The sequence below is a fragment of the Impatiens glandulifera genome, chromosome 2, assembly GCF_907164915.1.
Source record: "Impatiens glandulifera chromosome 2, dImpGla2.1, whole genome shotgun sequence".
NCBI lineage: Eukaryota > Viridiplantae > Streptophyta > Magnoliopsida > Ericales > Balsaminaceae > Impatiens > Impatiens glandulifera.
In genome coordinates this window covers 45482126-45496223 of record NC_061863.1, presented here as the reverse complement: position 1 = coordinate 45496223, position 14098 = coordinate 45482126, and the positions used below count along the sequence as shown (strand labels likewise).

Below are 14098 nucleotides of genomic sequence, written 5' to 3'. Positions count from 1 at the left end.
AAAGAACTATGGACAATACTATTTTGAAGATATTTTTAGCTATATTATATATTAAACTAATCTATTATTTTAAATAATGTTAGCTGAAATTAAGTGTTAAAATTGTTAAATGTTGAGATATATGATAATTTTATAATGAAATTAGAATAAAATGGGACAAGTACTAGTAATTAATTTCTAAACACCTCTCCTTGTTATGATGATGTTGTGTTTTTTCCCCTCTATTAATTAATCAAAATTAACCAACTTTATCATGAATTATTTATTTAATCAAATTATCAACTAAATATCTGAAATTTAGTCTTTACACTTTTAAATATATTATTTTGTATAAACTTTATTTTGGAAGTTTTCCTGAATTTTGTAAGTGTTCAATTATTACAATAATAAAATAAAAATTATAGTAAAAGGACAAGACAAATGCACATGAAGATTGGTGCAATGTTTCTGACAACTTTTTTTTTTTATTTCAGTTCTTTTGTTTCTATTTATTTTCCTATTATCAAAACTTATGTTTCTTTAAATATAGATTATGGTAAGTTGTGAAAAGAGAGATAATCTTGCACTCATTTTTATTACATTGTTTTATTTTCTGAAAAGTTAGCATGACATACTATAAGTTTGAATTTGAGTCAACCCATTAAAGAGATGATTTCTATTTTTGTAACATTTTTCTGACAAATTCAATTTATTGAATATTAAATACACTCCTTTTACTTTTTCAACAAGAAAAATGAAAATGTTATGCTACCAAATCCCAATGGAATATATTAAATAGTAACAATATAGTAGCACTATTAAAGAATCAAACAAGGTAGGCTTACCTGGTGCCTACTATTAAAGATCATAATAATGATATCATGATAGTTTCTTTAATGTCATTTTTTGTAACTCAAATCTCAAATTGCAAATAGTTAATAAACTTATGCAAATAGTCAATAAACTTATGTCGGATTTTTCAATTCAGTTATTTAAATAACTCAAATTATTTTACTATTTTTTATCTATCAATTTATTGGGAAGTTTGGATTAATACGTCTAATATGACAAATCTACATATTTGAGTTGTCATTTTAATTATTTTTAGTAGATTATCGGTTTGAAAAGAAATCGTAGAATTTTTAATGATCGTCGTATCATTCATAATACTATTATTACGACGTTTTCTAAGATTCGTTTAAGAAAGTAAATCGGATATCAATTGCTTGAATCCGTTTGAAAGCCTCAAGATGACTTGCAAAAAAAGTGTATTCTAGGTTTGTCTCGTGTCCCCGTAACCTATAGCGACTTTAGCCCCTTTGTCAGTTCTTCTTCGAGAGTTCTGGTCATGTAATTAAAAGAGAGTCTAATTGTCAGCTCAATAGACTCACTAGCAAGAATTATCTTAAAATGCGTCAGAAGCATATTCTATAAAAAAATCACCCGGGAGAAGACGTGCTATGATTGTCGTTTTACTTAAACGATTTTTTTTCAAACTTTAAAAAAAAAACTCTTTTAAGTATTTAAAAAAAATACAGTCTCAAAATCATAATCAATCATTAATTTTTCAAATAACCAGAATATCACCAAAATCCAAAGAAACCTTTAACTTGGAGATCTAGGCCAATATGAGAGAAGAAAAATTGGTTTAATTTGAATTGAAGTTAATAATTACAAGATGATTATGATATATATAGATAGATAAAATTAATTAATATTAAAGAAAGAATAGTAAAGAACTAGAAATCATCAAGTAGATAAAAATTAAACAACACCAATAACAACATGTTTGTTCTTCATCTTCTGCCGCCGTGTTCTCGCCGGCGTTGGCGGTGGTGGTGGTGGCGGTGGCGGTGGCGCCGCCGCCAGTAAACATTCTGAAGGAAGACCATGAGAATGTTTCTCAAGATCCTGACAATAATCATATATCATGTATTTCTTCTTCACCCATTTCACCCTTTCTTCCATTTCCCAATCTGAATCCGACCCCGAATCTCCTCCTCTCCTCCTTATAGGATTCGACCCACATGAAGATGATGAAGAAGATGAAGACCAATCAATTGCATTGAAGTTCTTGTAAGAAGCTATGAATGGAGCCTTACTCCAATCCGTCTTAACAAGCCCACCTCTTGTTGCCCAAAAATCAGCATTCCATAAACTTCCATATACTCTCATAGATTGATTATTTGGATATGGCACACCAATTGATTCCAAGTTCTTGAATTCTCTAATAGCTATTCCATCCACACAAAGCCTGACCAAACCATAATCAAGATTCAACATTCAACATTCAAGATTCAATCTTTATTGTTCTGGGTAAGTAAGGATATGATAAAACTTACATGATTTGTTTGGGCGTCCAAACGATGGAATAAGTATGGAAATCAATAGTTGGATCAAACCATAGATAAAACTGTTGTTCTCTTCCTCCTCCACCTTGACTGAATACATTAGTATGAAGAATGTAAGGATCTCCACTCAAATTCCCCAAGAACTCGAAATCTATCTCGTCGTGGGCATTTCCAAGCGAGGACAAGTAAAATGAAGTCACGGTGCCGGCGGAGTTTCCAGGGACTAGTTTCATTTGAATATCAAATCTCCCAAACATATACTTTTTCTTTGATTGAAAAGCGGATCCAGAGTCTTTATCAAGTGATAGACTAAGAACTTTTCCTCTATTATTAAACTCTGTTCTTCCTTCTCCCCATGTTATATCGAAATCCCTGAGGAAGAGATTCCCAGCAGCAGAAGCAGCCGCCCTGCATCCAATCAATACAGAGAAGAAGAAAATAACCAGCTTAGCAGCCATGGCTGGTAGTGGTACTCTGGTTTAGGGAAAATACAGAGAGAAGAAGGTGAAGGATGTTGGAGAGAAATACTAGGATTTTTTTCCTAGATATTGACTGCCTTGGAAAAGATGTACCTAAGAAAGGTGAAGAAGGAATCAATGAGATGAATAATTTAATGATAAGAAAAAGAAAACATGGGTTTCTGTCAAAAACGAGTTATGGATCTTGGATTTGCTTGAGAGCACGTTGTATGTATATAAATATGATTTGAGATATAGAGAGAGAGCCTTCTTAATTATGCTAACGGTCTGAATACTCTACTCACATTGGTAATATCAAATTAGGGTTTTTAAATTTGCCATTAAATTAATTTATGAAGATTCATAATTATTTTTTTTAAATAATTAGTGTGATACTTCAAGTTATATCCTGTTTCAACTCAAAACCTTTTTAATTGTCTCTTACTATTAGATTACATATTGATAATACGGAAATTATAAATGAATGTTAGAGAAGAGACTCTTTTTGATCACATTCAAATAAATTATCATAGAACTAATATGATAAAGTGTAATAAAGGGGATCTTACAATGAGAAATGTGCTTGAGTAATTGAGAAACTTACTTTTCTTATTTCTTTTTAAATGTGCAAAAAAATCATAATATAGAAATAAACATATTTAGTATCTTGGACATGATTTTTGACATTTAATTGATTAAACAATAGAACATGATAGAAATAGTTTTACAAAACATATGTAGTACTCTAGGATGGAGTTTGGTCTAGAGCCTTTGTTAGAGTTTTACATGACATGTTGGCCTTCTCTATTTAAAAACTGGGCCTCTTGCTTTATCCAAAAATGGTTCAATGTGATTGTGATAAAAAAAATAAAAAGTGCTAGACATAAAAACAATGGATGGATTTTGAGTGTTGTTCTATCCTAACATCCTAACATTTCTTATTATCTTTTGGAAGTGAAAAGGATGGATGAATAATTCTGGGATCAATTCTTGAAGGATTATTTAGAGCAAACAAATGCGATTACGGGTGAATATGATACTTAAATTCTCAACTATGGTTGAATTGTAATCGTTAAAACAACGTTTTCAAGGTGTATGACGTGAAACTATGAAGGTGTTTTTGATCCTCTCAAGGTTGAGATTTTGACAATTAGAGAAGTAATAATTGTGACTTGATCTAATTTTAATAAGAAGAAAGTTTTAATTGAAATAGTTTATAGCTAACAATTATGTTTTGTTCCCAGGTTGCTTCTTATTGTTTTTGACATGTTCTCAAGTTTGTTAAGATATTAGGTTTCTTTCTATTCATAGACCTAATTTTTGGTTTTGTTTCATGAGGAGAGTAAGTAATACATGATTATAATATTGCTAAGAATATGAGTATTATTAGTGAATGTCTTGTAATCCTAATAAATGTATTTTGTGTATTGTCTCTAAATATATATATCACAATTATGTTAGTGAATCAATATAGTTTACACAAAGAATATAAGCAAGTTCTTAGTTGATGTTATAGATCCAATTATAACTAAGATTGCCATTATTTGAAAGGTTTAAGTTAGGGAGGATAATTATAATTCGTCACACGATTTTTAACTCGAATTATTTCGTTAGAGTATTTTTTCCCGGTTTGACATATAGTTGATTATTGATGATATTTGTGTTTTATGTCCTGATTTTACAACGATTTTGTCTCGTACTCAATTAAATATATAACATCAGCAATATATTTATTATTTATATTTTATAAGAATTTTAAGTTTATTTTTTTATAATAATATAATATTTAATATATTACAAATATATATAATATTAAAAAAATATATATAATTTTGTAAAGATATTTTTTTATTAAAATTATGATATAACTGTATTTCGGGAATTACCTGAAACCGAACGGAATGAGGATAGTTCTAATAATATATACTCGAAGTAGAACGAGGCCGGGAAAATAAACACATTTTTGTACTGAACCACCTCATTGTTATCCTTAGTTTAAACTTAACATTTTATAAAATTAATATTAAGATTATCAATTTATACATAGTTTGAAATTTATGATGTGTTTGATAAAAATTAAAATTAAAAGGTTTAATTTTAATTTTTAGTTTGATAAACCATCAAAGATTAAGAATTAAAATTTTAGTGGAATTCCAATCAATATAATTTTTCCTTTCTCAATTTCACATTTTTAACTCAAAATTATAATTTAAATATGGTTAACTAATAATATATATTTTAAATTTAAGAGGTTGAAATGTTGAATTGATATTATTTTTAATTTTGTAAGTTAACAAGTATATATATATTTTTTAATTTAAAAAGTTAAAATAGTGAACTAATAATTTTTTTTTAGAATTTATGAATCTAAATGTCAAATCGATATCTTTTATTTGAATTTAATAAGTTAACCTGTCAAACAAATATTTTTTTTAATAAAATTTAAACTTTAGAAAAAAGAACTAAAACTTGAACTATCGTAATAACTTGTGTCAAATTAATATCTTAATAATATATATTCAAAATTGTTTTTATTATTATTTTCAAACAAAATAATAAAATAAAATTAAATTACAATTTTATAGTTTTTTCAAACATAATAATTAAATCTTAATTCAATACTATTTCGAATGGAATTAAACTTAGAATTTTAATTTAAATGTATAAAGTAGGTGACAAGATTCTTGAGCTTAAAAGATTAAAGTCACGAATTCTAATATAAAATGTTATAAGTTAAGTGAATGTTATATATATATATATATAATAATAATTTTGTGGGTCATAATTTAATTTAATTTTTTCATTTCTCTTGCTGATTGATCCAATCCAATTCAATCGAGCCCAATTAGTGAAATAGCCCAAGTTAGAAACAAGGCCGGTTCTGTGGGCCTATAAGATGGAGGTGAAGAAGAAGGATATAAATATAAACCCTAGGTCAAACGCGAACACTGCCGAGCTCCTTACCTCAGTTCGCGTCAGAGAATTTCTTCGCACAGCAGCATCAACCGAAGCGGCTTCCAACTTGTAAGAACATGTTTCTGCAATTATTTGATTTGATTTGATTCAGTTTATGAAGATCACATTCAATACTTTGAATTGCTTAAATTGATTTTGATATAAGAAGAAACCTTTGAATGAATTCGATTGATTAGCTATATATATTTATAAAGTCTTTCTCTTTTGTACTTAGTTTCTGTCAAGATGGGTCGTGTTCGCACCAAGACAGTGAAGAAATCCTCAAGGCATATCATTGAGAGGTACTATTCCAAGATGACATTGGATTTCCATACTAACAAGAAGATAATGGAGGAAGTTGCTATAATCCCTTCAAAGCGTTTGAGGAACAAGATTGCTGGTTTCACTACTCATTTGATGAAGAGGATTCAGAGAGGACCAGTTAGAGGTATCTCATTGAAGCTGCAAGAAGAGGAGCGTGAGAGGCGTATGGATTATGTTCCAGAAGAATCTGCAATCAAGACTGATGTTATTGAGGTTGATAAAGAGACTCTTGACATGCTTTCTTCCCTTGGAATGAGCGATCTTCCGGGTGTTATCAAAGCTGAAGTTGAGCCTCAGTCTTTTGCTGCATCTGCACCTTTTGGTAGGGGGGGTGCTGCTGGGGGTTTCAAGAAGAGGTACTGATGTTTTAGAGGCAGTTTTTCATCAATGTTTTGATTATTGCTGTCATACTTTATTGTTTTTTTTTAATGAATTGGGTTTTAATTTATGATACACTGATAAATTCGATGATGGATTGAGTTTTGTTACATATTTGATCATGTTGGATATGTGCTCAGCTAATTGCTTATAGGATCAAGAAGCTTTGGCACTTCTGTTTTTAATTTTGTTTTGAAATACCCATCAATAGAAAGTTTAAGTTGGCATCCATTTGCTACCACCAAATGTTCTGCCTGGCTTTCTTTTACATGAAAATTGGTTCCCCATTGAGATGGTTTAGGGCAATATGTAGAAAGAGCAGATTTTTGAAGGAAGACTTGAACCATATTTAGGATGATTTAAGTTCAATTGCAATGCATCTATCCTCCATACTTTTAGCAGCAATTACCAATGTTATAAGAAACTGCAAAGAAAGGATTGTGAGTTGTGACAGGTTCAACTTTGATTCACCAGAATTGCCATCATTTGCTAAACAATGACAGTTTAATCAGACCAACAATATTAAATTGTGTAATTATAAGATATATGTTCTCCTAAATAACTACTTAGTTTGATTGCTCATAAGTGATATATGTTGTTATATAGCTAATAAAATGCAGAACCTCCCACCTCTTCTTGCTTAGTGGCAAAAGAGGTGGATATCCCGGCCTCTCTTCTTGCTTAGCGGCAAAAGATGTGGATATTCCGGGCCTCCGTCTGACTTGGGTTTGCCTCTTCTTGCTTAGCGGCAAAAGAGGTGGATATCCCGGCCTCTCTTGCTTAGCGGCAAAAGAGGTGGATATTCCGGGCCTCCGTCTGACTTGGGTTTGCCTCTCTTCTCTTTTAGAGGCAAAAGAGGTGGATATCCCGGCCTACGTCTGACTTGGGTTTGAGCTTGTTAGGTTTCACGTCATAAATTTGGCTGGATATATATCCTATAGTAAGGTATTTCAGTACAACATTCATCAAAGAAGTATATAGTTACAAGCTTATATATATAATTTAAAAGAGAATTATTTTACAAGCTTACTTTTATATGTGATAACTTTTAATTTATTTTTTTAATACTATTAATTTTTTTATTAATGTTATTATATTTATAACTTATTGTTAGATGATAAATATTTTAAAATTTAATTTAATTAAAATGTATATTTATTATAATATATTTTAATAATATAATTTTATTAAGAAAAAATATTTTAAATAATTATTTAAATTAGTGACATTATTAATATTAATAATATATATTTTAAATTGTTAATTATTAGGATATCGTGAAGAAATTGATAACTAAGAGATGGTCATCCTAAATTTAAATATATATTATAAGTTGTTACTATTTTATTAATATTATTCAAACTAATTATAATTTGTTATTATAAATTGATAACTAAGAGATGGTCATCCTAAATTTAAATATATATATATATATATATATATATAAAAGTTGTTACTATTTTATTAATATTATTCAAACTAATTATAATTTGTTATGATATCAAATATCAATAAATGCGAGTGAAAAAACAAATGAGAATGTTTGAATTAAAATTTTGAATTTTTTTTCAAACTCAATAAATGTAATTTCATTAAAAAAAATTCTTATCAATATTTATCCCACTCTCTAAAATTTAACGATTATTGTTGACTATTTAAATTATTTATGTATTTTGTTTGTAAAGACACCAAATTTATAAGAAAGTCAAATCAACATCAAAATAAATAATATAATCATATGTTTCAAAACTTATATATTTTATTTTTAATTTTTTAATTTTGAAAGCGAGCTAAACATTAAATCCGCAAACTAACCACCTAACTCATTTACTCTTATAAAACAAATCATATGTTAGCTAATCTAGTATAATATTATATATTAGTAAGATTGTCAAGTAAGTCTAAACGGGCCTCAAGCCTTTGGCGACAACTAAAATAAACATACGAAACTGCACAAGGTCTTACTTGAGAAGAAGAGAGACCAATGTAGCCAAGGACAAACTTGCCGGATAAAAAAAAGGTATACGATCACAAACGAAAAGATTAATTCAATCCGGCAAGTCATCCTTGGCTGAATTGACCTCTCTAAGCCTTCAAGCAAGACCCTAAACCGCATTCTCTAATGTATATGTGAAAGTCAAGATAGAAGGTGAGTGAAACGTTTAATGAGTTAAGGCACTTATATAGGCTCTCAATATGTGATTGCACCTTTTAATCGAGGGAATTTCCATATCTGGTAAGCTGACCTTATGGAATCGGTCTAAAGAACATGCCCGCAAGATTGTGAAAAATCATCATTGTAGCTAATTGGAGTGGAAATAAAATTCCAATTGTGATCCAAAAGCCAGTCCAAAAGGGCGAGTGGTGTTGCCCCCTCCCCCATTTTGGGGTCCTTATTGTCCCACTTGTTTGGGAATCAGATCTTACAAAGATATGGAACAAATTATTAGGGCATGTTTGCCCATGCTACTAATATTAATTATCCTTTCATTGTAGAAACATAATTAATCATTAATGAACATAATGACATTACAACTTTAAAGCTCATGTATGTCCATAACTAACTCCTTCAAAGCTTGTTTTGTTAGAAGGTGAAGCACCAAATATTTTATTATGCCACAATAAAACATGAAAGTCATATATATTGTAGAAGATCAAATAAGTTTAATATAAGTCATGATATGAATTTAATTCACAAGTCAAACAAATAAAATATAAAATTAACCATATGATCATAAAACAAAGATTTCAAGGCCTAGATGCTACTAAACCCTACTCATCAAAACAATCGTCACATATATGAGTCAAGAGTTATGAGCACTTGCCCGAATTTTCAATGCGATAGCTCAAGGTTTTTGGAAGTGTTCATGAAGTCCAAATGGAGATGGCTTTACTCATGACATTAACATAGATCAAATTTAGATTAGGTTCATTATCTATTTGTTCGAATTTACTTAACTCAATCATACAAAATTTGTTTCTCCATAGTTTTTAAGTATTGATTTTGGCTCTTATATTTCTCACTAATTTCGTTTTCTTTTACAGACCGCCATAAGACTTAAATTTATCATGCAAATATCTCTCCACCAAATACACAATAAGTTAACTTGGTCGATCACAGTTGCTTGAACCACACATCATCTTGTCTCTTCATAATCATTAATTTTTAGAAATGTGTTAGCAATATGATATATTTTTACCTAGCCGAGGTCACGAACCACCTTGTAAACCACCTTGTACTCCAAATTTCAAATGGTTCCAAATGGTCCTTTCATGGTCTTTTGAGATGAATTATATATATAACTTATATATATTTTACTTCTTAGATATCTTTTCATCTATATTATAAATAACTTTGTTATATGGTCTTTGGAGAATATATATTCTTTCTCACAAAGATAAAAAAAAAAAGGAGGGACAAGGAATATACTATTATGTAGTCATGTTTAGCTGCGCATAATTTGCTTATCGGTTGACTTCAAAAAAGTTGAGAATTAATTTGGATAACAATATTGCCTTTATATTCGAAATGACAATGACACATAAAAGTAAAGGGAAATTCAAATGAAATAATCAATGGATTTCTATATAAATAATAAATCAATTTTGTTAAAATTTGGTGAGAAAGTGAAAAATTATTTATTTTTCATTTTCCTTAAAAAAAAATTAATTTTTTTCCATCACTTAGATTTGAGTTATTGTTGTGTTTTTATCGTTTTGACATTTTCATAAGTCGAATTGAATTTTGTCTCAAATCTTGTAATCTGAATAATATTTTCAATTTTTGGGGAATTGTTTGTTTACCCGTACCCTTTGTTTGTATTTGTGACATTTTTGAGTCCATTGTTCGACTCCTTATCCACAACAAGATATTGTTGGATTTAGAGTCGTTCCGAGAATTAAAAAATCCATGCAAAAACTAAATTTTGGCTCACAAAGAATAAAAAAAATATATATAGTAAATGATAATAGAGGAATCCAACAAAACTTAATTTCTAATACTTTAAATATCAAAGTTGTCCATTTTTTTTAGTAGTGTGACATTGTAAGATATAATAATTTTAATTCATCATTGAACAATTTCAATATATACATTATTAGTGTACACACTTTAATTTATCTAGTAACTAATTATCACAAAAATGATGAAATTGAAATAATTCATCTTACTTTTAAAACATAATCTTAACAAATCTCTCTCTATATATATATATAATGATGCTTAATTTTTAAAGTGTTCGAATTGTCGGGTCGAGAGCTGTGTTTAATTTGGATATATGTGAGAGTAAATGGATACTTGGGTCGGATTGTGGGTTGACCCGCCCATAAACCTAAAACGGTTAAAAATAAAATTTAAAATGCTATAAGTATGATTCAAACTTGCAACCTAACAAATCAAGTATAACTTTTTAACCAATTAGGCTAATAACACATTATATTTTAATTTCAACCCAAAATTTGATAAACGCATGACATTTTAACAATACACGTTCAACTTTTTAACTAACTAATCTATATATATATATAATGATGTTTAATTTTTAAAATGTCCGGATTGCCGGGTCGAGAGCTGTGGTTAATTTGGATATATGTGAGAGTAAATGGATATTTGGGTCGGATTGTCGGGTCGAGAGTTGTGGTTAATTTGGATATATGTGAGAGTAAATGGATACTTGGGTCGGATTGTGGTATGATTCGAACTTGCAACCTAAAAAAACAAGTACAACCTTTTAACCAACTAGGCTAATAACACTTTATATTTTATATTTAACCCAAAATTTGATAAACGCGTGAAATTTTAACAATATAAGTTCAACTTTTTAACTAACTAATCTATATATATATAATGATGCTTAATTTTTAAAGTGTCCGGATTGCCGGGTCGAGAGGGCTGATTAATTTGGATATATGTGAAAGTAAATGGATACTTGGGTCGGATTGTGGGTTGACCCGCCCATAAAATTTTTACCGTAATATTTTTTTCACGGTTTTTTATATTATTATTTGTGCAAATGCACGGGATACATGCTAGTTATTTTAATAATGTTTTGTTTGATTGGTTCATTATTGTTTTTATTCCTCTAACATGTATATTATATATTTTAAAACATATACTTATATATTTAATTTAATCCTTCTCTTTGATATTATTTCAAAAAAAAAAATGTATATAAATAAATAAGTTAGCTAGCAAATATATATATATATATATATATATATATATAAAATATATATATATATAAAATATATATATTTACAAATTAACAAGTAAAGATAGAAATTATTAGTTCTAAAAAAAAGAGAAAATTTTATTATTAAAGAAAAGAGAGAAATAATTTTTTTAAATAATCACTCCTACACATTGTAATTTTTTCTCATTATTACTCTTAAAATATATATCTTATAAATTAAATATATAATTATAATATGGACTCTATAAAAAAATATTAATATAATTAAAAATATATATTTATTAGTTAATTAAATATTTAATAATATTATATATATATATATATATATATATATATTTTTTAAGAAATATGAAATATTTAGAGTCCTTATAAAATGAGCCCCTTTATATTTGCATGGGTACCTTATTAGGGAAATTTGACAAATGACCATCGTAGGGGTAAATGAGTTGGTGATCAACGCATAATTTTAAATGCGTTGGTGACCACTTCATATTTTTTTGACGAAATTGTCCCTGTTATGAGACGCAACCGAATGCCATGTGAAAAATCCACAATCGCGAGACGCACCCCTGGTTGCGAGAAGCAACCGACATTCGCGAGACGTAACCGGTAATCACGAGATGCATTCGCGAGACGCAACCGACATTCGCGAGATACATTCGCGAGACGCAACCGGCATTCGCGAGACGCAACCGACATTCGCAAGACGCAACCGACAATCGCAAGACGCATTCGCGAGACGCAACCGGCAATCGCGAGACGCAATTCAATCGCGAGACGCAACCGACAATCCGATTGTGAACTTTTCACATAGCATCCGGTTGCGTTGCGCGATAGGGACAAATTCGTCAAAAAATATAAAGTGGTTACTAGTGTATTTAAAATTATGCGCTGGTCAACAGCTCATCCACTCCCTTTCTTATGATCATTTCGTCATCTTTCCCCTTACCACTTGCGGGTTGGATTTCTAAGTTTTTTTTTAAGTAAGAGTTACAGGAATTAACCTGCCATCTATAGTTTCTTATAAATGTATTATCCCAAATTTTATTGGTTTATCATTATTTTCTTTGTATATAGAGTTATTTGATAAAACATTTTTTACATCACTAGATTAATTTGTTATGTTTGCTCTCTATCGTTCACCCAATAATTATTATAGAATCAAATAATTCCTCTTTAGAGTAACCTTAAAAAAAATCTAATGGTTGATTTTTATCATTTTAATTATGTATTTATTTTTAAAAAAATATACTATTAAACATCTAAATTATTTAGATGTTATTTTTAAATTATTATTTTTTATATAAATATCCTATTTTAATTAATTCTTTATAAAATAAATAGTCAGTTGGTACAATTTCCTTTTGTAAAATATTCATTAGATTATGTTAAAATTGTTTATTCAAAATGATTTCTTTGACTTAGCATGTGGATTATGGGCCAGACTTTATTTTACTTTTTTTATGCTTCATTTTCAAATAAAGTCCTCTATGGGTAACGGAAATGTAATCTTTTAAAATGATTATGTTCCTTCGGTTTTTTTTTTTTTTTTTAATCTTTTATGAAAAATAAGAGTGATTTTAGTATAATAAAATTAAGATAATGTCATAAAAAATCAAAAACTATAAAAACTAATAGACTACTGAAATGGATATAAGGATGGTTCCTGTTTTTTTAGTTAGAAGATTTTTTTATACCATTTTTGTCCCGTTCGGTTTTATTCAGTTTTGTGGAATTCCCGCGGGGCACCGTTAATAAAATATTAAAAATAAAAATATTATAAAATAATATTATATAAATGAATTTTTTAATATAATATATTAAAATTTTATATTATTATAAAGACAAAACTTATCACTTTTATAAAATATAGTAAATAAATAAATATATTGATAATTTAATATATTTAATTATGTTTATAGTGTTCAGAGCATAATTGAAGCATAATTGAAGTGAGATTGGAATGGGTCGAAACGGAGACACAAATACCATCCCCATTCGATTTCGAAAAAAAACCGTCCCAAACAAAATAATTCAATTCGATTTTCAGTGGACAAATTTAAATATCTTTAAATAAATGGATCTGAATAACATCTTTGTTGTTTACTTAATTAATTTTTATTTTTTAGAAAAAAAGTAATTTGTTAAAAAGAATGTGAAAACAAATTCAAATTTGACTTAACGTCGTTAAGTTTCTAGACTAGCCCAGTTAAAGTCCGTTACCATTTCTTAATCTGATATTCGTCCTTCACTATCATCGGGGGGTTTCTTCTTCTTCTCCGATCGGCCGGCCATTATTCTCCAACTGTTCATATTTTCTCCGGCAGCCCACGGCGGTATCAATCTTCACTTGATTCCTCTTCCTTCATCACCTACAAGCACCGTCAAATGCGTGTTTCGACGACTAATAACTTCCAATTCTTCTTTCATTTGCCACTGATGACATAGAATAACCTTTCTG

The 14098-nt window shown here is 28.9% G+C and overlaps 2 protein-coding genes across 2 annotated transcripts; one reads left to right on the top strand and one right to left on the bottom strand.

Moving 5' to 3' along the window:
* Nucleotides 1-1743: 1743 nt before the first annotated feature.
* On the bottom strand, nucleotides 1744-2978 carry LOC124924724 (xyloglucan endotransglucosylase/hydrolase 2-like). Its single transcript, XM_047464719.1, has 2 exons — nucleotides 2322-2978; nucleotides 1744-2233 (listed from the first exon to the last, which is right to left on the bottom strand). The coding sequence occupies exons 1-2, from the start codon at nucleotides 2786-2788 to the stop codon at nucleotides 1744-1746; spliced, it is 957 nt and encodes a 318-aa protein (XP_047320675.1). The 5' UTR covers nucleotides 2789-2978.
* Nucleotides 2979-5726: 2748 nt separating this feature from the next.
* LOC124926170 (40S ribosomal protein S17) lies at nucleotides 5727-6598 on the top strand. The gene is made up of 2 exons (XM_047466351.1): nucleotides 5727-5812; nucleotides 5979-6598. Exon 2 carries the CDS (start codon nucleotides 5990-5992, stop codon nucleotides 6428-6430), a length of 441 nt encoding a protein of 146 aa, XP_047322307.1. The 5' UTR covers nucleotides 5727-5812; nucleotides 5979-5989; the 3' UTR covers nucleotides 6431-6598.
* Nucleotides 6599-14098: the final 7500 nt, after the last annotated feature.

Bases quoted from the DNA above. Each gene is read 5' to 3' on its own strand.
- LOC124924724 (XM_047464719.1), bottom strand. From the start codon at position 2,788: ATGGCTGCTAAGCTGGTTATTTTCTTCTTCTCTGTATTGATTGGATGC. The intron at 2,234-2,321 runs GTAAGTTTTATC...TGGTTTGGTCAG, and splicing joins TGGACGCCCAAACAAATCAT to GCTTTGTGTGGATGGAATAG.
- LOC124926170 (XM_047466351.1), top strand. From the start codon at position 5,990: ATGGGTCGTGTTCGCACCAAGACAGTGAAGAAATCCTCAAGGCATATC.